Source organism: Ursus maritimus, unplaced genomic scaffold (genome assembly GCF_017311325.1).
Source record: "Ursus maritimus isolate PB19 unplaced genomic scaffold, ASM1731132v1 scaffold_25, whole genome shotgun sequence".
Classification (NCBI taxonomy): Eukaryota; Metazoa; Chordata; class Mammalia; order Carnivora; family Ursidae; genus Ursus; species Ursus maritimus.
In genome coordinates, this window is record NW_024425008.1 from 3,351,327 (window position 1) to 3,375,201 (window position 23,875).

General features: G+C 48.9%; 1 protein-coding gene across 3 annotated transcripts in view; it reads right to left on the reverse strand.

Moving 5' to 3' along the window:
* Nucleotides 1-250: 250 nt before the first annotated feature.
* The window catches only part of LOC103656775 (cyclin dependent kinase 2 interacting protein), a 24,918-nt gene continuing 1,293 nt past the window's right edge, over nucleotides 251-23,875 (reverse strand). The window contains exons 1-5 of one of the 3 annotated variants that reach the window (XM_040641421.1): nucleotides 22,267-22,423; nucleotides 10,729-10,897; nucleotides 8,432-8,558; nucleotides 1,951-2,080; nucleotides 251-724 (exon numbers count right to left, since the gene is read on the reverse strand). In XM_040641421.1, the coding sequence (XP_040497355.1) occupies nucleotides 522-724; nucleotides 1,951-2,080; nucleotides 8,432-8,558; nucleotides 10,729-10,897; nucleotides 22,267-22,273 (636 nt within the window). In that variant the 5' untranslated portion in view covers nucleotides 22,274-22,423 and the 3' untranslated portion in view covers nucleotides 251-521. Of the gene's footprint in view, nucleotides 725-1,950; nucleotides 2,081-8,431; nucleotides 8,562-10,728; nucleotides 10,898-22,266; nucleotides 22,424-23,875 lie in introns of those variants that run through there. The other 2 variants (XM_040641419.1, XM_040641420.1) reach the window with 2 other exon arrangements.

A 23,875-nucleotide genomic window follows, 5' to 3' on the forward strand; every position in this document is an offset into this window, starting at 1 on the left:
CAATCACGTGGCCTGTCACATCTCAGTCTGCAGATACAGGCCGTGTTTGTGGGTAGTTTTCATGATGCCAGTCTTCATTATTCAGTTAACTCTGGTATTCTAAACATTCGTTGTAATTACAAAACTAATGTGGTATCATAAATATTTAAGTAATAGATAGGTATAAAGTAAAAATACAAAACCAGGCGTTTTCTACATAAGTGTTATATAAATACAGCTAATTTACAAAAACAAGATCACTCCATCATTCTGTTGAGGAACTCCTTTATTTCATGTAGAAGTCCTCTGGGGTGACAGGTTCACAACAGGTGCAGGTGACGCTGTGCGGCGGACGGCTCCCACCAGCACGGTGTCTGGAGAGGCCACGGGGAGCTGCTGAAGTGATCCAGTCTGGAAGACACTCAGGTCAGTGGGTGGCCACGCCGCAGCGCTGAGTCTTACATGAGACAGTCCACCATGGGAGCCACAGAGGTAGCCAGTGGTCCAGAGCCTGGGGGCTCAGGTGAGGCTGTGCCGGGAGGTCAAAATGCCCGGTGCCCCGTTTCGAGCAGCATACTTTCCAGCAGCAGCTTGCTGTCGGTCTCCACATAGGGCTGGTGCAGCCACATGGACAAGTAGCTCAGGGCGAGGTCGCGGTCTGCGGCGTGTGCAAGCTCCTCCGTGACCGTGCGCTTCAGGAGAAGCTCCTTCCGGTACATGTCGGACAGCTTGCGGGAGACCTCATCTGCAACAGACGTCTCCCTTTAGTAGCACGAATTCACAGAGCCGCTCCTGCCTGCGGTGGGGCGCCACCCTGAAGCGCTCCATGACAACTGGACTCAGCCATAGCGCGGCTGAAGAAGGACCAGGTGGTATGGATCACTCTGGCTCGTGCAGATCAGCCGGATTAGACGGCATGACAGTGTCTTGAAATTAATAAGTAAGTACAGCCTTCTCCGCTCAACTCTTCAGTCCCGAGATGATTATAAACAGTAGAGTCACCTCAAACCGACAATATTCCAGTAACACATTCCATCAAATGGCTTTACCCTTTTCTTCCTTATTTAAAAGTGAGGTCTCAAATTGGCATCAAATAGCTAGGCCCTTCTTTTGAACTAACAGAGCTAAAGGTAACTGAGGGGCGCCCGGGTGGCTCAGCCGGTTAAGCATCCAACTCTTGATTTCAGCTGAGGTCACGATCTCAGGGGCTCGATGTCAGGCTCTGGAGTCAGCAGGGAGTTTGCTTCTCTCTCTCTCCCTCTGCTCCTCCCCCTGCTCTCACGTGCATGCTCGCTTTCTCTCTAAAATAAATAAATCTTAAAAAAAAAAAAAAGGTAATCCTGATCTTGTAGAACTTACTTAAGTAAATGGATTCCATGTGCCCAGTACTCTTCTTCTGAGGGCTTGGCTGAAATGACCTCAGTTTATCTTTCTTTTTCAATTCCGGGCTTGAACTCATAACCCTGAGATCGAGATCTGAGCTGAAATCAGAGTCAGATGTTTAACCGCCTGAGCCACCCCGCTGCACCAAAACCTATCTTTCTGAAAAAGAAAAAAAATTCTGCCTCTGCAGAGGAGGTGGAATTCACTCTACCCATTTTTTTTTTAAGGTAATTTATTTTTTTTATTAAGTAAGCTCCATGCCCAACGTGGGGCTGAAACTCACGACCCCAAGATCGAGAGCTGCTGGCTCTATGGACTGAGCCAGCTGGGCGCCCCGACCACTTGGTTTTAAAGGATAATAAGGGCACCTTGCTTCCTGTGTCTCAAATTACATTTAATATTCTTTGCTGATTATTAGAGCCAAGAAGAAAGGCCCATTTTAAGATGCCTCTCAATCCCCTTCCCTTCCAATGGATCCTCACGAATTGAATTTCAAAGCCTGTCAGCTTCTTCAACTACCAGATCTAAAGAACGCAAATGCTCTCATAATTTCTACTCCTGAGAATCGATGCAGAGAGAACTACTCACAGAAATGGGTTGTGGGCCACGTGTGAAACAGGGGAGGCCGAGGCCTCCCGTCCGCACAACGGTAGTTCTCTAGCTCACAAACCCCCTTGGTGGTCGAGGACAGCTTTTCCATTTTCATCTGTATTTTGGCCTAAAAAGATATTAATTGGGAATATGAGAACCTTATTGGAAATCCACTCCAGTCTCAGATTCAGTAACTGTAGGGTTTCGAAGCTAAGAGGGAGAAGTCTGTTGAGACCGGAAGTCCAATACCAACACTGTTCCCTCCACACGCAGTGCATTTCCAGGGAGACAGAGGCAGACAGTGGCTACGATCTCATTCATTTGCATTACCTCAGAAATAACCCCTGGGTTTCCAGGGCTGGAAAGAGAAAGCTTGCTGAGTCCAGCTTCCCTAAGATTTCCGAAGGCACTAATTTCTTAGCCCCACAGACCTGGAGCAATCGCAAGGCAGGCTCTGCTTTTACGGAATGAGAGGAGGAAGGGTATTAAATGAGTTCATTGCTAACTTTAATAAAAATTTACTAGCTGCCTCTGAGTTTGCTGAAACCTTGAGGCTCGGTTTCCTTGTCTGTAAAACGGTAGTCATGAAAGGCAGCCCTCCACACTTCACACAGGACGTGGGGAGAACGGAGGTGACGACGCCTCAGGGTAGGGTGAGCTCTGCGGGAGGCCCGCGAACCCTGCAGGGCACACGGCACCATGCCCACTGCGGAGAGGAGCCAGCACGGCCCGCTCCGACGAAGTGCTTCCGTGGCGGTGAGAAGGACTAAGTACTCCTGAGGTACCTAGTTGGAGCTATAGAGGGTTTGTTAAATAAAGGGGCCAAGTAAGATTTCAGATTTAAGCAGCACAGACCCATTAAGACATTTCTAACCCCTACGTATACTTAACCCATGCACACGGGGGTTAAAGAGAGATCTATAAACTGTCAAAATCTGAATTCCTTACACTCGGTCCTTCAGCCACTTTCCAATTATGCCAGATGTGGTGTGCACCAAGGTTAGCTAACATTGATTTTTAAGGGACTACACTCCTTTCCCCAATCTTTTTCGGTTCGATGTTTCACTTGGCCCAACCCCAAGAGGTAGGACTCAGCATTTCTGTAATACAGCCGGGCCAATTCTCAGGGCTGCTGATCTAGGGAAGGTCAAAGCCAGTACCCCACACCATGCTTCCTGACCCTACGTCTCTCAGCATGCCATCCCATGTTCTCTGCGTCCTGCCACCTAATTCAAAGAAAACCTTATAAATGATCAGTAGAACAAGGAAAATCCTGGAGGCCTGACACAGGCCTGCGGTGCCAAGTACAACTTCCTCATCAGCAGAGCCCAAGGTTATGCCCAGTGGGCAGCCCTGAACCCACAGGGGATGAATGGCGGCCCACACTCCCAGCTCACCCTCAGTATGCCTCCTCCCCAGACCAAACTGCAAAATGTTCATCCAGGTTGGGGAAAGAGGTGCCCCAAAGCCCCCTGCCAAGGTCAAGTTCATTAGAGACACTTAAAGCCAAGTCTGGGAAACCATTCTCTCTAAAAGCTGGAAAACAAGAAAATGATAATATGAAAAGCCTTATAACATCAACTTTTGGTTTTGAACATAGAATGAGAACTTGTTTCCAAACCACTTCAACAAAGAATAAATTCTTTGGAGCAGAGGATTTCAGTGCCTGACGGCTGGCACCCAGATCTTGGTTTCTAAAACCATCCTCCAGTAAGAGTAACCAAGGCTCCTTGGAGAAATGGCTGATCCGAGGCAGGAAATACACAGGATGGGCCTAGAACATCTTGTAATGCTAGAAAGTAAGGAAGTGTTAAAAAAAACCCAAAAGCAAAACTCACACTGATGGAAGCATGTCCAAGGGACATAGGAGCCAACGGAGCTCATAATGGCCAAAGCAGGAACAATTGGAGGAACAAAATACAGCGGTACTGGATTATATACAACCCGAAGTGGGGAACACACAGCCAGGAGTCCGCGCTGCCAGCAATGCACGGCCCAGTAACGCACGGGTGGGGGAAGACAGACATAAGCTCGGCACACACTCCGCCCTCAAGGCGGTGGGACAGGACTTCCCACTCCTCCAGCACGGGCTGTGCGGACAGCGGGAAAAGAGTACCTTTTACAGAGAAACCTGACAACAGGTCAAGGTCAGGTCCAGCCAGGTGGTCAAGGTCAACACCCAGAGTGATACGGCGTGGTCACAGTCCACGCCTTTGACAGGATGTGATGAGACCTCGTCTCTGCGGCCTCCCCCGAAAAACCCACAAGCCCGGCCAAATCATGAGAAAGTCATCAGACAGAGCCCAAGTGAGGGACAGCTGCAAAATGCCTGACCCATCCTCAAAACTGTCACTGTTATAAAAAAAAAAGGGATGTCTGTGAGGCTGTGGTGGCCACGAGGAGCCTGAGCAGACATGATGACTACATTCACTGTGGGGTCTGGGGTGGAGAGAGGGCATGAGGGAGAAAGGAAGGAAATGTGACTAGACTACAGCCTTCTTTCAATAGCAGCATATCAATACTGGCCCACAAATTACGACAAACGTGGCATACGTGTTTGTGATACATAGGACAGTAATGTCTGAAATGGGGTGCAGGCTGGGGATAGTTTACGCGCACTCTCCGTGCTACCCGCTCAACCTTCCTGTGTATCAGACACTATCCTAAAAACTCAAGTGTTCATAAAATATGCAGAGAATAAATTCACTGGAGCAGGATACAGTGGCTTGGGGAGACCGTAGAGACCAGGGCACCTGCATCTTCCCAGAGCCACTGGGCCGTGGCATTAGAAACCCTGTGCCACACGATTCGTGCTGTCTTCCAACTCGGGTTACTAGCCTCGGGCCCATGTGCCTCTCCCTCCCACTCATACGTGCCTTTGAAAGAAATGAAACTTCCCTTCTTAGGAAAAAGGGAGTCAGCCCCAGGCTCAAAGACTTTTGGCAGGGAAGCAATATTCAGCTAATGTGTGTATAACGTGATTTTAATTGTATGACAGAAAAATGTTAAGTAAATAACAGGATGGGATTAATACAAATCGTGAGGTAGCCCCAAGAATGGATGAAACGTGTGTACACCGATGCAGTCCCACAGGAGTTAATTCCTCCGTGATCTTTGTGATAAACCCACCGGGTAATCATCCAGCCTTTTGGGGGCACATTTCCTGCCATGGGCCACACCAGCTCTCTGGGAGCTCCTTCCAGCTCCGGACAGGACTTGCCACAGTGTTCTCTGGTGGGAGCCAAAGTTTCTGCCAGTACCAGCGGCCTCCCTTGTCCCCTCAGAGGCCTCAGAAAACCAGTGGACCATTTCCTGTTCTTGGGACAGCCTTTTGGCTGTGATGGCGGCTGTTTTGCCTACTGGTTCCCCCTTTTCTGAGCTAAACCTCCAGTTCCTCTAATTACTTCCCTCTGACAAGGCCTGTCCCCCTCAGGTCCCCACGCTGTCTGTGTTGATGGGTGGGGCCATCATTTTGTTGGCTGTCATCGACACAGCCCAGGCTTTATCTGAAGATCTTGGGAACTCTGCTGACCAGAGCATACGGTCACCTACAATCCAGCGGCTACTTTCCCCGGCCTACCTCACCCTGGGCCTGTGCTCTGGGTCAGAGGGACCAAGGACAGGTGCCCCACGTTTCCTCTGCTGCTGCTCAGTCCATCAAGCCTGCTGGCTGGGTTTTCTGGACTTTGACTCTCCCTGCTAACATCTTCCCACGCTGTCCCTCCTCAGTGCAGGTCAGTGGGGCTGAGGAAGGAGTCCCAGGGTACCAGCCTGCCACTTAAGAATGGGGAGAACCTAGGACAGACATGCAAAACCAATCAATCACTCCTGGCGTGCCTGAAATGAAATGCACACCCCCTCTTCCCCGTCAGCCTACCCTCTGAAACTTTTCCCTGATGGGCCTACGTCCACAGTTACAAATGAGAACGTGTGAGCTACCCAGAGCCAAGTGACATTTAGAAACAAAATCCTTTCAGACTTTCTTACATTTTATAAAAGTCACATGAGTATGTGTTGAAAATGTTTCTCATTCTAACAGAGCTTTGAGATTCTGTGACAGGCTTTACCCTGGAAGGCAGCAAAGGATGAAGAGGCCCTGACGGGAGGTGGAGGCCCGTCAGAACCACGCACAGCGAGGCAGCGAGGGCTGGGGAGCAGTGCGCTGAGCTCTGCGTGTGTTAGCTTCTGGCTATTCAAATTATTTTAATACTGGAACTCAGCCACCCGGTTTCTTTTCTTTTAGGAAAATATGTGCACCTGCTTTTTTGTTCAAACAAAAGTATATATTTTTAAAAGATTTATTTATTTATTGGGGGGGGAGAGAGAGGGAGGGAGAGAACGCACATGGGGGAGAGGCAGAGGGAGATAGAGAATCTTAAGCAGACTCCACCCTGAGCGTGGAGCTGGACATGGGGCTTGATCTCACGACCCTGAGATCATGACCTGAGCCAAAACCAAGAGTTGGTTGCTTAACCAACTGTGTCACACAAGTGCCCAAAACAAAAATATTTGCCATGATCAAATGGGTTAATTTGGGAAAAAGAAAACAAAACAACTGGGCAGTTTTCCATAACTTAGATTTGTCAATTTTAGTCGCTTCTTTGGCCCGTGTCCACTCCCTGCTGGCCAGGAGCTCCGTGTCCAGACCTTGCCTGCCAGAGACACAGTCACGAACGTGGAGACAAATGAAGAAAGCGGATCTCACATGGCCCACACCCTTTATTCTCCTTCTTTCCTGTGTATGGGGGTCAACTCGAAGTCGCTGACACCTGTCTTGTTACCTGCTCGAGCAGCACACGGAGCGCAAATGCTTCTCACCACAGCACAACCCCAAGACAAAGGGAAGGCAGAGCACAAAACAGACAGGATGATTACAAAAACCTTATCGCTTATTTAGAGGAGACTGTTTGCTATTTAGCCCCATAGGCACTCTAAATATCCCAAAGACAGTACTGATTTCGATCATAAAGAAAAGGCCAAATTACTAATATGTCCTCAACCACTTATTTTCTCATTTTAGTGTTTCTGAAACCACAATGCATCTTACAGTTAATGTGATGTTGTAAAGGGTAGGTTGGGGCACCTGGGTGGCTCAGTCAGTTAAGCATCTGACTCTTGATCTCAGCTCAGGTCTTGATCTCATGGTTGTGAGGTCAGGCCCTGCATTGGGCTCAACGCTGGGCATGGAGCCTACTTTAAAAAAAAAAAAAAGGGTAGTGTTTCTTTCCTGGAAAATTCTTTTAAACCAATAGTCAGCTTTAACATAGCTGGAATCCTAAATTTGAACAAGTGGTATCTTGAAGAAATACAATTACACCTCACATAGTCTGTTTAACAGACAAGAAATCATATTAAATATCAGAAACATTTCCATCAGAAAAGGTTAAAAGGTAAAGATTTTCTATGTTCATGGGTAAGTTTTAGCTACCCAAGTTCGAGTATGTGCCCAGCAAAGAGATGAGGAGCTAAGTCTATGTTTGGTGGCAGGTGCAGTGAGTACTGCAACCAGGTCATTAGTTCATTAGACATTGAGAACATCTCTCGTGTGCTAGACCAGGGCCCACAGGCCAAATCCAGCCCACACGCTATGTTGGTATGGTCCAGCAGCTCAGACTAGGTTTCACCTTCTGAAATGGTTCAAAGAAAATGTAAAAAGAATATTCTACAGCACATGAAAATTACATGATATTAAAATTTCAGTGTCCATAAATAAAGTTTTATTGGAACACAGCCACGCTGACAGAAACCTGAACTACATCCATTTGGACATCCCGTGACAGGAACCAGAACTACCCCCTCAAGCAACGACAACTGCCCCGGGGCCAGCAAGACCCTGCGTGACTCCCCCGACGACCACGATCGACCTTTTACCGCCCACCTGCACGTACCCACCAAGATTCATCCCACATTCTCCTTACGTAAACCTGCACATCTTTCCAGCACTTTGGATATGGTCTTTGAGACGCTAGTCCACTGTCCTCCCAATGTCAGCCTCACTGAAATAAACTCCTTTCTCGTGTCCCCACCACTCACCTCTCTGCCTGTGGATTTTGTCAGTGGTGAGCGGCCTTGGCCTGGTGTGTTTGGGACCCCAGAGCCAGGTGCTCGTCCACTCCTGCACCCCAGCGATGATGCCATTCACTTCTGTATCATCGCTGGCTTGCTACACGGTGGAGCCGCATGGTGACAAGGCACGGTAGGTGCCACAAAGCCCAAAATATTTACTACGTGGAGCCCTCAGAGGGGGTGAGATGGACCCAGACATCACAGGGGGCAGAAAGAACAAAGGTCTAGGACAGCATCCTGGGGAGCATCGAGATTTAGGGGGCAAGTGGAGGAGGCTGAGGAGGAAAAGGCAAGTGTCTGGGGGAGAGTGTCTCCCACAGTGTCGACACCTGCTGAGTGCCGAGAAAGTCCCAAGTACATCCCCGGGGTTCAGTGACTGCGAGCACAGGTGGCCAGGGGCTCCGGATCTCACCAAAGCATCGAAGGTGGTCTGCAGCTCCTCGCACAGCATCTCTAGCTCCTTGCTATATTCTGGAAGCGTCTTGTCTGCACCTTCCCTGGAAGCTGGGCTGCTGCCCTGTAACTCTGTCTCATCTTCACTGCTGGACAAAATGGAAAAGAGTGGGAACAAAGTTCATTATGGAAGACCCTAGAAAGAGCAATTTCCACACAACGGTGTCAGGCATTTGGCCCAGGTGTTACTTCGTGTAGTTGTAACATATGATTGCTTATTATTTACAAGCACAATGAACACGTCCACCAGCTCTGCACCAGAGGGGGTCAGCTGGAGGCAGCCCCGTAGCGTCCTTGGTCTGGGGCTCCGTGCTGGGCATACAAAGATGAACGAGACGTGACCATTTCCCCAGAGTTCACCGTCCGGGAATTGTGCGGTAAGCAAAGCCTGTGGCCTGTGGGGCATGAAATTAATCTAGCGTGGTCACATGTTAGGGAAAAACTGAACATAAAAAGAGAACAGACAGTATCAGAGAGCTCCTTATGCAGGCAGGCGAAGAACTGTCTCTTGCTGAACGGGCCTCGGCAGGGAGAGGCAGCAGAGGGCCAGTGGCACGTGATGTGCGGCGGGAACAGGCCAGAACCGGAGGCAGCAGTGGACACTCTCGACTCTGGCTTATGGACAATGACATAGGAACACAGAATGGTAACTTTGAGAATAAGAAACTATACCTACAGGAAAGTGTGAAGAATAATGAAGCGAACCTTCCAATCAGAATTGGCAACCGCTAACAGGTTTTCTCAGGACTCCTTTGTCTTTTTTAAAGAAATTGCTAAGGGTAGGGGGCGGGGGGGTACCTGGGTGGCTCAGTCAGTTAAGCATCTGCTTTTGGCTCAGGTCATAACCCTGGGGTCCTGGGATTGAGCCCCACGTCGGGCTCCCAGCTCAGCAGGGAGTCTGCTTCTCCCTCTCTCAATCCCTCCCCCAGCTTGTGCTCTCTCTCTCTCTCTTTCAAATAAATAAATAATTAAAACACCTTAAAAAAAGAAATTGCTAAGGAAAAATACTCTCCATCCCCCACCTTACTTCAGACACCCGGTCACCAAAGGTAGGAAGTGGGTTTCTCCACACCAAGCAAATCTCACAGTGTGGCCAGCAGCAGGGTGTCCCACACGTCAACTCCACGCAGACACTACCTACCAGAGACAGCCTCCGATCCCACAGGTCAATGTTCGGCCCCACAGGACTGCCCCGCTCAACTCCAGACACTACCTGCAAGTCCAAGGTGTTGGCTGTGCTTCTGACCAACGGGCTGTGAATAAGAGGTTCCCACGAGCTGCCCTCCTGGATTTGAAGGATTTGCTGGAGCAGCTCGCAGAACTGAGGAAAATGGTTAACTTACCAGATCGCTGGTTTATTAGAAAGGATATGAAAGGATACGAAGGAACAGCCAGATGAAGAGGTACGTAGGGCAAGGTGTGGAAGGGTCCTGAGCACAGGGGATTGGGTCCCTGTGCAGTTTGGGGCCACACTTCCAGCAGGGAGAGGTGTTATTGTTCACCAAACCAGAAGCTCTCCAAACCCCATCCTTTTGGGTTTTTATAGAGGCTTCATTATGTAGGTATGATTGATTAAGTCATTGGCCATTGGTGACTGATTCAACCTCCAGCCCCTCTCCCCTCCCTGAGAGGTGGGGTGAGGGGGGGAGCTGAAAGTGCACGGTCTCTAATCCCCTGCTTGGTTCCCATGGGGCTTTCCAGAAGTCACCTCCTTAGCATGAACTCAGGGGTGGCTGGAAGGGACATGGTATGAATAACAGGACCCTCCGTTCACCTAGATCATTCTGGGGACAAAAGACCAAATATCAGAGCAGAGGACGCTCCTCGTGCTCTTATCCATTGGGAAGTCAGAAGGGTTTAGGAGCTGTAGGCCAGGAACACGGAGGGAGACTAAAGAAAAAGCTCTATCAATGCCAACAGCACAGAAACAAAGTACAACGTTGTGAAATCGAAGTCCTACTGTACCCATCCTAAAGGTGCAAGCTTTACGACTGGGCCCGTGTCCTTCCAGTCCATTTTTCTAATTCTATATACAGACATAACCATGAACAATAGGTAGCATAATTTTGTATTTAAAATGGACATATACAGTTTATACTTGTACACATCATTTTACCACTTGCTCTTCTTCTCAATATAATGTAATTTACGCATGAGGATAAAGACTACCATTTCCACGCTAAGACCCCCAGGAGGCTTACGCCTGATCACTGCGGGTGCAGGGCTTAGAGCACGAGGAACTCTATACGTACTTACCATAACCTGATTTTCAGGTTGGCAATACTATTCGCAGTAGCAAAACCTGTGTCGTTGAGGGTTTCCCATTTCAGGATTAAATTATGCCAATCAGCTGCATTGTCCTTAATTTTTCTCGCGCTGACAGATAAGACAGGTTTTCTGGGCGTTGTACTTCCAACAGTGTTTGCTGATAGGGAGTCAAAGAAACATAATGATTATGAAATTTCTGAAAATAAATAAAAGGAACCTCATTTAAAATGGAGCTGAAAGGGCAGCTCTCACGCACACATGACTTGCTGCGGCCTGCACAGTCCGCAGGAAGGAGGAGGATAAGAATTATTATGACACGGGAGGACATTTTTCATGTAGGAATTTCATTTCCTGCTTTTAAGAAAAAGAAGAGCGTTCCCCGCTACAGCGACGATGCACCAACCACCACTTGCAGCCGATGAGAAACCACTACAACCTCAAACTCTTGTTCTTCTCCACAGAACATGTGTTCAACACCTCCCCACTTCCCCTTAAAACCTAATCAAAGTTGACCTTCCCTTTGTCTCTTCCGACTTGCCTGCCATTCATCATAGCAAATTGTCCTGAATTGCAATGCCTCTGTGATTCCTGAATAAACTCATTTTTTAAAAAGATTTTATTCATTTATTTGACAGAGAGACAGCAAGAGAGGGAACACAAGCAGGCGGAGTGGGAGAGGGAGAAGTAGGCTTCCCGCTAGGCAGGGAGCCCAGTGCCGGGCTCGATCCCAGGACCCGGGATCATGACCTGAGCTGAAGGCAGACGCTTAACCAACTGAGCCACCCAGGCGCCCCTAAACTCATTTTTTTACTTGGAGATGTTCTTTGTTCTGTTTATTTTTTAAAAAGATTTTATTTATTTATTTGAGAGAGAGCAAGAAGAGAGCACAAGCAGGGGGAGCAGCAGAGGGAGAGGGAGAAGCAGGCTCCCTGCTGAGCAGAGAGCCTGATACGGGACTCGATCCCAGGAACCTGGGATCATGACCTGAGCCGAAGGCAGATGCTTAACCAACTGAGCCACCCAGGCGCCCCAAACTCATTTTTTTACTTAGAGATGTTCTTTGTTCTGTTTATTTTTTAAAAAGATTTTATTTATTTATTTGAGAGAGAGCAAGCAAGAGAGCACAAGCAGGGGGAGCAGCAGAGGGAGAGGGAGAAGCAGGCTCCCTGCTGAGCAGAGAGCCTGATACGGGACTCGATCCCAGGAACCTGGGATCATGACCTGAGCCGAAGGCAGATGCTTAACCGACTGAGCCACCCAGGTGCCCCTCTTTGCTCTGTTTAAAGTTGACATTACTTGGTGGTCAGAGTGGGATCCGAAGGAGAGGACTCCAGGGGACGACGACCCTCAGGCCTGAGCAAGGTGTCCTCGTGAAGCCTTTGTGCTCACCCCTTTGGAGACTCTCTCAGATTTTGAGCCCTCCCTTTGGTGGAGCGCCCGACTTTACTCAGGATCTGTTTAAAGTACTCGCTTATTTTCTGAACCTCAGATTTTGAGTAATGGGATTTTGATTCTCTACACTCTCTCAGGAGGGTCTTCCTTCTGGGACCCCATCTGGTTTTATGTTTAAAAGCTATGGTCCTGGGGGCGCCTGGGTGGCACAGCGGTTAAGCGTCTGCCTTTGGCTCAGGGCGTGATCCCGGCGTTATGGGATCGAGCCCCACATCAGGCTCCTCTGCTAGGAGCCTGCTTCTTCCTCTCCCACTCCCCCTGCTGTGGTCCCTCTCTCGCTGGCTGTCTTTATCTCTGTCAAATGAATAAATAAAATCTTTAAAAAAAAAAAAAAAAAAAGCTATGGTCCTGGGGCACCTGGGTGGGTCAGTCGGTTAGGCGTCTGCCTTTGGTTCAGGTCATGATCCCAGGGTCCCAGGATTGAGTCCCGCTTCGGGCTCCCCACTCAGAGGGAGTCTGCTTCTCCCTCTGCCCCTCCCCCTTCTCGTGCTCTCCTTCTCTCTCCCTCTCTCAAATAAATAAATCTTTAAAAGGAATAAATAAAAGATATTTTTTAAAAAGCTATGGTCCCTCCTCATGTGCATTATTATTTACTTATTTATTTGTATTCAAGGATAGTAGCACACAGTGTTATATTGGTTTCAGGTGTTCAACATAGTGATTCAACACTTCCATACGTGGCCAGTGCTCATCACAAGTGTTCCTTCACCCTCATCACCTGTTCCCCCACCTCCCCCCATAACCATCGATGTGTTCTCTATAGTTAAGTCTTTTTTGTTCCTTTTTTGTTGCTTCTTAAATTACACATATGCATGGAATCATATGGTATTTATTTTTCTCTGACTGACTTATAAAGAACTTATGCAATCTAACACCAAAAAAACAATAATCCAATCAAAAAATGGACAGAGGACCTGAATAGACATTTTTCCAAAGAGGACAAACAGATGGCCAACAGACACAGGAAGAGATGCTCAACATCACCGGTCATCAGGGAAATGCCAATCAAAACTGATGTGGGAAACAGAAGCAAAAGAAAAATTATTGAATTTCCTTACTACTTACGACCCATTGACAAGCCCTTAAAATAGGCCGAGTGACATTCCTCCAGGAACTCAGCTGCCTCAATGCTAACACCTCGCTAAGGGCAAAAGGCAACCTTAGCCTGACCCCCTCCCCTGAGGATCCTGTAAGTCTACTTTAAATAAAAATTCCTGCAGAAATTTTTTTTATCTCTAAACCCGAGATACATGTTGGCAATCAGCCCCCAAGCATATGGCCCACCGGTATACATCTGAAGGGTCTCAGGACTAAGGTTTTATTAGACGGTAATAAATGACGTTTTCCCAACAACAGCTAGCCCCCTCGAGGTCCTGGAAACCTTGCTTCCAAAATTCTTTAGACTTATGCTCTCCCAAACCCCCTCCCAACTTGAAAGTATATAATGGGCCACTCCTCACGACCCCTGTGCAACTTTCTGCCCATGGGTCCTGTCCCTGTGCTTTAATAAAACCACTTTTTTGCACCAAAGATGTTTCAAGAATTCTTTCTTGGCCATTGGCTTCCAACCCTAACGTCTTTCCTACATTAAAAACCACAATGAGATATCACCTCACACTTGTCAGAATGGCTAGTATGGAAAAAGACAAGAGGGGCGCCGAGGTGGCTCAGTCAGTTAAGCGTCTGCCTTTGGCTCAGGTCATGATCCCAGGGTCCTGGGATCGAGCCCCACATCTGGCTCCCTGCTCAGTGGAGAGTCTGCTTCTCCCTTTCCCTCTGCCCCTTCCCCTGCTCATGCTTGCTCTCTTTCTTTCTCTCTCTCAAATAAATAAAAAATTTAAAAAAATGAAAGAGAAGACAAGAAATAACAGGCGTTGATGAGGATGTGGAGAAAAAGGAATCCTCGTGAACTGTTGGTGGGAACACATTTTGACTAAATGGACCAACTTAACCAGAGATGAGTAAACTTCAATGGCCATTATGGGGAACTCTCGACCCCCCCAAACTTTCCTCAGAACCTAATTAGAAAGCTCTGACTCTAAAATTAAACAGACTCCATGGGATGCCCAATTTAATGGGTACCTGGAAGTTTCTAAACAGATTCAGGACTCTCAAGTCACCTCTTTATCAAATACTGATCCCCAAATTAATCAAGCAACAAACAATCAGAAGAAGACAAAAATCTGAGGCCTCTTGCTCCCCTCCTGTCCTCTTGGTCTCAGGGCGCACAACTGCCATCTTACGCAAAGCCCACCACCACCTTCCCCTTTCCCTCCCGCAGGGCCCCACTTCCTTTATACCCTGCACTTCCTCATTCGATCCTCTCTCTGAACAACCTTCCCTTCCTTTCCCCAAACCATTAAAACCTGTCCCATTAAAGTCAGACCCTCTGAGGATCCCAATGCCAAACCCTGATTTCTTGGGTGCCCTGGACTACAGGTGAATTAGGAGCTATAGTCAAAGACTTTCCCAAAGTGAGATTTGGGAGTCTCAGATTTGCTGAGTAATTTAAGATGGTGATTCAAACTTATCAACTGGGTTTCTCAGATTCACATCCGCTATTGCACATGCTTGCTGTCGAGGGCCCATCCCAGCACTGGATGAACTCTGCCACTCGGATAATCCTGGTGAGAGAAGACGTCAAAGGCCTCCATCCTGGTCTCAGTCAGTACTTCCTAAATGACTAAGTTCTTCTTTTTAGCTTATCTCTTAACTCAGGCAAAAGAGCCAACTGGCAAAGCATCCCATGAGGGGAACCAAAACTGCCCCCTCAAGCAACAAGGGCTGCGCTGAACCAGCAAGACCCCTCCCTCGTGACTGACCCCCCCGAGACCAGACCTTTGCTGCCCCCTGCACGCACCCACCCACCTTCGTCCCATATTCTCCTTCTATAAACCTAGAAGTATCTTCAGCATTTTGGAGATGGTCTTTGAGAAGCTAGTCCCCTGTCCTCCCGGTGTCGGCCTCACTGAAATAAACTCCTTTCTTGTGCCCCCACCACTCACCTCTCTGCCTGTGGATTTTGTCAGCGGTGAGTGGCCAAGCCTGGTGTGTTTGGGACCCCAGAGCCAGGTGCTCGTGCACTCCTGCACGCCGGCTACATGGAGAGAGCTCTAGAACCACAGATGGGGTACTATCCCCTGACTTGCTATATGATCGAGCTCCTGCAGGTGCTAAATGACTTTACCAGGCAATTCCTAGAGCTTTCCCACAGCCTGTTGAACGTACTAAGATTCAGGCTTGTACCCAGAAGCCCGACGAACCCGTGCATGATTATTATAGTTGGCTCCTAATTATTGTTTGTATTGTTTGTTTGTTTGTTTGTTTAAGAGAGAGAGAAAGAATCTTAAGCAGGCTCCACGCTCAGCACAAACCCGATGCAGGGCTTGATCTCATGACCCTGAGATCGTGACCAGAGCCAAAATCAAAAGTTGGATGCTTAACCAACTGAGCCACCCAGGTGCTCCTCCAAATTGTTTTTAAAGAAAATTCTGGTCTTCCTTTAAACACTGAATCTACTTGGGTAGCCTTGAACTCTGTGTTCATTACTGGGCGGATCTTCTAGTTAAAAGGACCAGGATGAGGGGCTCCTGGGTGGCTCAGCTGGTTACGCATCTGACTTCCACTCAGGTCATGATCTCAGGGTCCTGGAATAGAGCCCTGAAGCAGACTCCCTGTGCAGCAGGGGGTCTGCTTCTCCCTCTGCCCCCCACTCATGCTCTCTCTCTCTCAAACAAATAAATAAAACCTTAAAAAAAAAAAAAAACCTTAATAAATCCCCCTGCCCTTGGCCATCCCAATTAGCAACTTCCCTTTTTCCCATTTATATATGAAAAGGTAGGGAATTCCCTGAGGTTACTCACCCCAAACACCGGGATTACCATCGACCCCATAGGGCATTACAGCCAACAACACACCATGTGGCACCAGGGACCTTGCCTCAGAGCCATTCCTGCCACCACCCTTTCGGCTAAGGGCAGCGAGGAGACAGTCCTGGGACCCCTGTAGCCATCCCCGTGCCCTGTGCAGTAGAGGTCCTCCTGAACACCCACCACACTCCAGCCAGTCGTCTTCCTCCTACGAAATCCTCTTCCTAACTACTCCTCCCAGAACGCCTTGCTGCAGTCACCTCCCTGCTCATGCCTGACTCAGATCCCTCCTGACTCCCTCCGCGATGACTTACAGCCTCGGATGACGCTGACTTCTCATGGTTCTCGGATGGTTTTTATTTAAGAGGTGGAAATGGTGAATGTTGTGCTGGATATGCACTTGCAACTCCCTCTGAAGGAATGAGTGATACCTTTACCTTTGGCCACCTCACCCCAACAAGCTGAGCTGTACACCCCCACACGGTGGGCACGCTCGCCAAGGGCATAAATGCCGACATTTACGCTACCAGCACATATGCCTTAGGAGTGGCTCACAATTTTGTAATGTTATGGAAACAATGTGGCTTCCTACTTTTAACAGGGAGAAATTAATTTTATTTTATTTTACTTATTTTTTTATTTTTTTATTTTCTAAAGATTTTATTTATTTGAGAGAGGGAAGGGGGGGAGAGAACAAGCTGGGGGCAGGGGAAGAGACAGAGGGAGAGGGAGAAGCAGACTCCCCGCTGAGCAAGGAGCCTGATGCAGGATTCGATTCCAGGACCCTGGGATCATGACCTGAGCTGAAGGTAGACATTTAACTGACTGAGCCACCCAGGCACCCAGCAGGGAAAAAATTTTAAATTGGTCTTCTGTCCAAAATTTATTAGGTAGTATACTCCTATCAGCTGCTCTGGCTATTATTATTATTATTTCTATTAGAGAGAAAGAGCATGAAGGGGCCCGAGTTGGGTTCCATGCTGGGTGTGGAGCCTGCTTGAGATTCTCTCCTCCCTCCCCCACTGCTTGTGTGCATGCACTTGTTCTCTCTCTCTAAAAAAAAAAATAGAAGGAGAAGGAGAAGAAGAAGAGAGGTTGAAGTAAGAGCCTCCGGCAGGACTGGACTCCTGCAGGGTTTGATCTCATGACCTGGAGAGCATGACCTGAGCCAAAACCAAGAGTTGGATGTCCAACCGACTGAGCCACCCAGACACCCTCACCCTCTTGGAAAGACAGTGCCCTAATTGCATTTTCCAATCCCCCACACAAGGAGGAAAGCTTTCTGACTATTGGACCTGTCACCAGAAGCTCTGATCTGTTCGCAATGTCAGAGACCCCTTGGTCTTACCTATAACCAATTTCTTTGTAGTCCCAAATGCCACTGTTGATTACACCACAAGCCTACAGATGTTACCTATCGGGTTAGGCTATTATGGGGGTTCCCATACTTGTTTCAGCCTTTCCCCAGTCGTCACCATACTAGCTCAGTTAAATTCCTCCATCTTTGCCATTGCACAATCCCATATTCTTTTCCTTATGTAAGTGTGATCTGTCTCCTTGTATCCAAGGGAAATACAAACAAGTTTATGCCTCTTTGCAAAGTTTTTAGGAAAGACCCCTTAATGAAGGGATGGCCTGTCACAGAATTTCATCCCAACTCCTCCAAACCCTGGCTTGAAAAGGCCAATCAGGAAATTACAGTTAATAAATCTGTCAATAACCAGACCTTAGCTGGAGTCCCCTGTGCACCACCCGGTTTCATTTTTGTTTACAGGGGACAGCATTTTCCATGGGCATAGGAATGCTTAAACAGTTGGCAACGCGCGGAAGTCAATGTTTATTGTTTATTGTTAATTTTCATAACAAACCAGAGTCCTCTGCTGGCCTGACCCATTAGGCCTTCACGGCTCTCTTAACCAGGAACTTCAGGGGGCATATAGGACTCCTGGTTTGCCTCTGTAGGGAGGCTTTTCCTCTTGGGCCGGAGTAAGTGCTAATGAATACATGATCAGAAATCTCTCCCTAACATTAGGAGAGATAGCTGATTCCACAGCCAAAGCAAGAGCAGCCCAATGATGATCACGTGACCTGTTGGCTAAAGGAGTTTTAGACAGGGGTGCCTGGATGGCTCAGTCGGTTAAGTGTCTGCCTTTGAGCTCAGGTCATGATCTCAGGGTCCTGGGATCGAGGCCCATGACATGTCAGGCTCCCTGCTCAGCAGGGAGCCTGCTTCTCTCTGACCCTCCCTCCTGCTCTGCCCCCCCAAATAAATAAATAAAATCTAAAAAATAAAAATAAAAAACATAAAGGAGTTTTGGACAATCTACTTGCTGAACAAGGAGGTATTTGTGCAGTAGCAAATACCACCCGTTGCACTTGGATAAATACCTCTGGAGAGATAGAAACCCACTTACACAAGATCAGGGAACAAGAGCACTTGATTACAACAAATTTCACCTAATGACCCCTGGTCTTTTGATCTATTTAGCTGGTTACCTTCAGGTTTGAGCTCCTGGTTTAGAACCATCATACTAGATTTGTCATATTATTTTTAATTCTGTATTTTTTTTAAGATTTTACTTATTTATTTATTTGAGAGAGAGAGAGAGGAGAGAGCACAAGCAGGGGGAGCAGCAGAGGCAGAGAGAGAAGCAGGCTCCCCGCTGAGGAGAGAGCCAGATGTGGGACTCGATCCCAGGACCCTGGTATCATGACCTGAGCCAAAGGCAGACGCTTAACCGACTGAGCCACCCAAGCGTCCCAAGATAGAGATTTTAGATGGGAAGTGCTGAGGTCTCCCTCCTACCCCTTCTTGTCACTCACACGTGGCCTCAATGGTCTCCTCGAGTTATGCACTTTCCCTCTGACGGGACGGGACAACCAGGAAAGGTCCTTTTTGGCACCCAGGCACAAAGCCACTAAATGCAGAAAACCTGACTCTTGATAAGGTGATGTTTTTGAGCAAAGACCTTGATCACAAGGGAGAAATGTGAAAATAAAGGAAACTTCATTTAAAATGGAGTCAGGAAGCCCTGGAGAGGAGGGCGCTCACACACGCACCCTTGCTGCAGCCCGCACAACCAGCAGGAGTAAGGAAGAGAAGTCTGATCTCACCTAGGGAGGACAGACTTCACAGAGCAATTTTATCTCCTGCTTGTAAGGAAAGGAAGGAAGAGCCCTCCCCGCCCCAGCAATAATGCACTAACCATCGCCAGCAGCCAATGGAGAAACCACTGTGCAGAAACCACTACAAACTCCAACTTTTTTTATTCTGTAATACACTTTTGTTTACAACTCTCCCCAGTTTCCTCCTAAAACCTAAGGAAAGCTGACCTTCCCTTTGTCTCTTCCAACTTGCCAGAGTTCACCGTAGCTTGCCTGTCCCAAATTTCCTGTTTAAAGTTAACAAATTTATGGTCTTAATTGGAGAGCAAATATATATATAAAATACATATTATACATATATATTTTTTTCTTCTATCAGAAACAGCCAGATGGAAGAGATGCACAGAGCAAGGTATGTGGAAAGGGGTATGGAGTCTCCATGCTCTCCGAGCACACTACTCTCCTCAAATCTCCATGAGTTCACCGACCTGGAGCTCCCCAAATTCCATCCTTGTGGGCTTTTATGGAGGGTTCATTACATAGGCTTGGTTGATTAAATCACTGGGCACTGCGCATTGATTCGACCTCCAGTCCCTCTTCCCCCCCCCGGGGGGGGGGCACTAGGGAGGTAGGTGGGACTGAAAGTTCCAACGCTTTAATCACATGATTGGTGTGTGTGCTTGGGAACCAGCCCCCATCCAAAGGTTACCTAGAGGCTTTCCCAAAAGTCACTTCATCAACATAAAAAAAGACACCTTGCTCACTCTCACACTTCGGAAGTACTAAAGGGTTTTACCTCTCCGCCGAGGATAGGACAAAGGCCAAATATTTACTTCTTTTTTTTTTTTTTTAAGATTTTATTTATTTATTCGACAGAGATAGAGACAGCCAGCGAGAGAGGGAACACAAGCAGGGGGAGTGGGAGAGGAAGAAGCAGGCTCATAGCAGAGGAGCCTGATGTGGGGCTCGATCCCATAACGCCGGGATCACACCCTGAGCCGAAGGCAGACGCTTAACCGCTGTGCCACCCAGGCGCCCCCAAATATTTGCTTATTATAAACCACAATCACAGCCTGTTATGCAAGTCCCATCTACCACTTCTCCAGCTTCTCCCAGCTTGCTCTCTATGCCTTGGGGATGGCTCTGTGCACGTTCTGACTTTGACCTAGAATGTTTCTCCTGTCCATGTATGTCCCCACTCACTTGGCTAACTCCTAGTATCCTTTAAGGCTCTGCTTATTCAAATATCCCTTCATTTTTTACTTATACAACTAATCAACAATATGCCAGGCATGGGGGATGAAGTGACTGAATGGGACATACCAGGACCATTTTCATGGAATTTACTTTCCAAAGAGGAGGTGGATAATAGACAACCAGATGACCATGATCAATTTAGATCGTGGTAAGTGCCATGTGGAAAAGAAAATGGGGTTTTGTGTTAGAGTGAACCTCTGAAGAAATGTCATTTAGGCTGGAACCTGCATGATGAGAGGGTCCTAATATGAGAATAAACTTGGTGAGTCCGAAAAACTAAGCAAGACCAGTGTGTCTATGATGAGGGATAGAAGCAGAAAAATGTCCACCTTTAGGCCGGAAGGCTGACCGTTAGCCTACATAGTTCCAACAAGGATCAAATATGTGCTGGTTGCTACATTCTTAAAGGGTCTCATGACTGCCTGTAAATCTCACCAATAGTTAATATCGAACTGAATGATAAGCACCAGAGAAATCTTGCAAAAGTAGTTTAAGGAGTAGAAATTCAGAGAAACATTTATGATATAACACTCCCTGCGTGTCTCCTCCCTCTTGACCAGTAAGCATATAACCACCAGCTTCATACAGCAAAAATGCAGCGCTTTCTGCCCATGGGTCCGGTTGCCATGCTACTTAAATAAATTTACTAAGTTGCACCATGCAACATCCCAAGAATTCTTTCTTGACCTTTGTGCTTGATGACCCCACACCATCTAGAATAGAATGGCGGTGGGAGGGGGGATAGGTGAGGGCGCAGTCAAGCAACCGGAACCTTACAGACCAAGATAAAGAGTTTAGATTTATTCCAAGTCAGTAGAAAGGAAGCAATAAGCTTTGACATGATCTGATTTTGGTTTTCAGAAAGTCACTCCTTCCACAAGGAAATCTTCCTGGATTTCCCAGGTTGGTTTAGAACGCATTGCACTAGATCTGAAACAACCTCTTCTTCAGCTATCACTGACATTCACTGGCCTGGTATATTTGCTTGTGTAATGTCTAAATTCCCTGCTAGACTGTAAGTCCACCTGAGTAGTGACTACGTCTTGTTTCCTCTCCTAACCTCAGCACACAGGAGGTGCTGAATAAAATGTGTTAAATGGAGAAATAGTCCTTACCCCCTGCACTATAATCTTCGAAGGGTTTCCTTCCTCCAGTAGGGGCTCCTTGAGGGCAAGACCCCATTGGATTAATTCTCTGTCTGCTCCATACCCAGCACATATTTAGGAACCAAAATCACAGTTCTAACTTCAAGAAACTCAGGCCANAAGAGCCCAGTATCAGAGTCACAGCACAGAGCAGAGTGAGGTTAGGCACAGTGGCTACACCTCACTTATCCCTTCGGAGGCGCGGCTCCCAATCTGTTCGCATTACTACAGGAGATCCCTGTGAGGCTCAAACGAGCTGACCCACATAAAGCACTTGGGACACTACTTGGCACACAGTGAGCACTCGCTGAATGACAGCTTTTATTACAAGCAAAAAGCTCTGTGGCGGGTAATCCTGAGGGTAATTCAGGGAAAGGTATTGGGAGGAGCTGGGCATGCAAGGCTTGGCGCCCAATGTACTCCGCTAATGCTAGTTTACAATGACAATAACAATGAGGGTCAGGATCTGCGAACACTCCGCTCCATCCAAGTCGTTCTACGCGTGAAAAAACCCGAGGCGCGGCCAAACTGACGGGCTCCCTGGCCGACGGCCGAGCCTGCGCAAGGCTAGCGGGATGGGCTGGGCCAAGGCAGGGACCCCAGTTCGCGCCGGGAGTTCCGGCCTCCCGCCCAGCCCGCAGGCCAAGCCCGCACTCTCACACCCTACCTGCCCCGGGGATCCGACCCGTCGCACGCACCTGCCATGCGTCCGCAGATATCCCGGGAAGGAGCCCGAAGTCCAGCCCACGCCCGCCGGAAGCGCGCTGACGTCTCTTCCGTGCCGCTCAGCTGGCCAGCCGCCACTTGTGGCGCTGCCGCTCTAGCCGCCGGCCATCACTCAGCGGTGCCGGCCCGGTTGCCCAGGGAACGGGCTCCCGGCAGCCCCCGCGGCCCGGAGCTGGTCCCCGCCTCCTCCGGCCGGGCCGGGCCAACGAGTCCGGAGGGGCCGCCGCGGGAGGTGAGTCCGGCAACGCCGCTGTCGGCCCCTCTGCCCCCGCCGTCCGGCCCGCGCCCCTTTCACGGCCTCCCCGCCGCCGCTCACGCCTCCCTCAGGCCGCCCTTCCCTGGCCTCGGCGCCTCAGGGGCGCCCTGCCCGTCTCGTCCCCTTTCCCAGCCCCCGCGTCGCCCGCGCCGGGTGGCCGAGCCCGAATGCCACAGAATTTGAGGCGCCAGGGTGGGCGCCTGGCAGAAGCTAGCGGTCCGCCGAGGGCGGCGGTTGTCGCCCACGGGTGCTCGGCCCCCTGGCCTGCCGACACCATCCCCGGGCCCTCGCTCCTCCCACTCCGCGCCTTCCCTCCCCTCTGCCGCACCCTCGTCCCTCATCCCTCGGCCGTCATCCCTCATTCCTCTGCTCTTGTCCCTCCTTCCTCTTCCCTCTGCCTGCCGGCCCGCGGCTCCAAGCGTCTCATGATTGACTTTGCGTTCCGTCCCCCGACCCTGCCAGTCCCGTCCCTTCCTCCGCGCACGGGCGCTGCTGGCACAGAGCTTGGCACGTACCCAGTAGATGCTCAGGAGGTGTTCGTTAAATGGATAAATGAAGAACTCTTCCCTCAGTGCTGCGTTAGGGCCTGGGAGGCAGAATAGGTACTGCGGCTTCAAGAATGGGGTACCCAGGAGTCAGACCCGGATTCGGGTCACAGCACTGCCCCTTCCTAGCTGTGTACTCGGGCAAGTGATACCATCTCGCTATGCTGCAGTTTCATCATGGGTAAAAGGAGATGATAAAGGTTTCTACCTCTGTTTTGGTGGGAGGATCAAATGGGTCAGTGCCTGTGAAGTGCTAAGCACCGAGCCTGGCTCCTGATAGATTTCAGCAAGGGGTAGCTCTACTGTAGTTACCCACATGCCCTGCTTCCACTTCTCTTCCCCGCTCTGCGTTCTTCCTCACTTTCTCGCTGAGACTCAGGAATCTTACTCTGTTCTGTTCCTTCTATTCCATCTGTTGGCAGAATGTGGGGTCCCAGCCTGGGCACACACTTGCTTTATCTGCTCAAGTGACGAGTTGCACTTAGGGTTGACTCCATTCTTGTAAACCCAGCATGGACAGAATCTGGGAGTAAAGCCCTGTATCTTGTGCAGCCACCATTGTCTCCTGGTCTGCTAAGCTGCAAGGCTTTTTGTACTCACTCTCCCACACCCAGCAAAGTGCGCCTTGATAAGCTTCTGACCTTGCGGTTTTTTTGATAACGTAACTTATATCCCATGTTCATTCATTCACCAGGTATTATTATTGGGGTCCCTTGTATGTCAGCCACTTAATGGGTTCTAGGGATGCTGTGGTCCCAGTCCCTACCCTCAGGGAGCTTT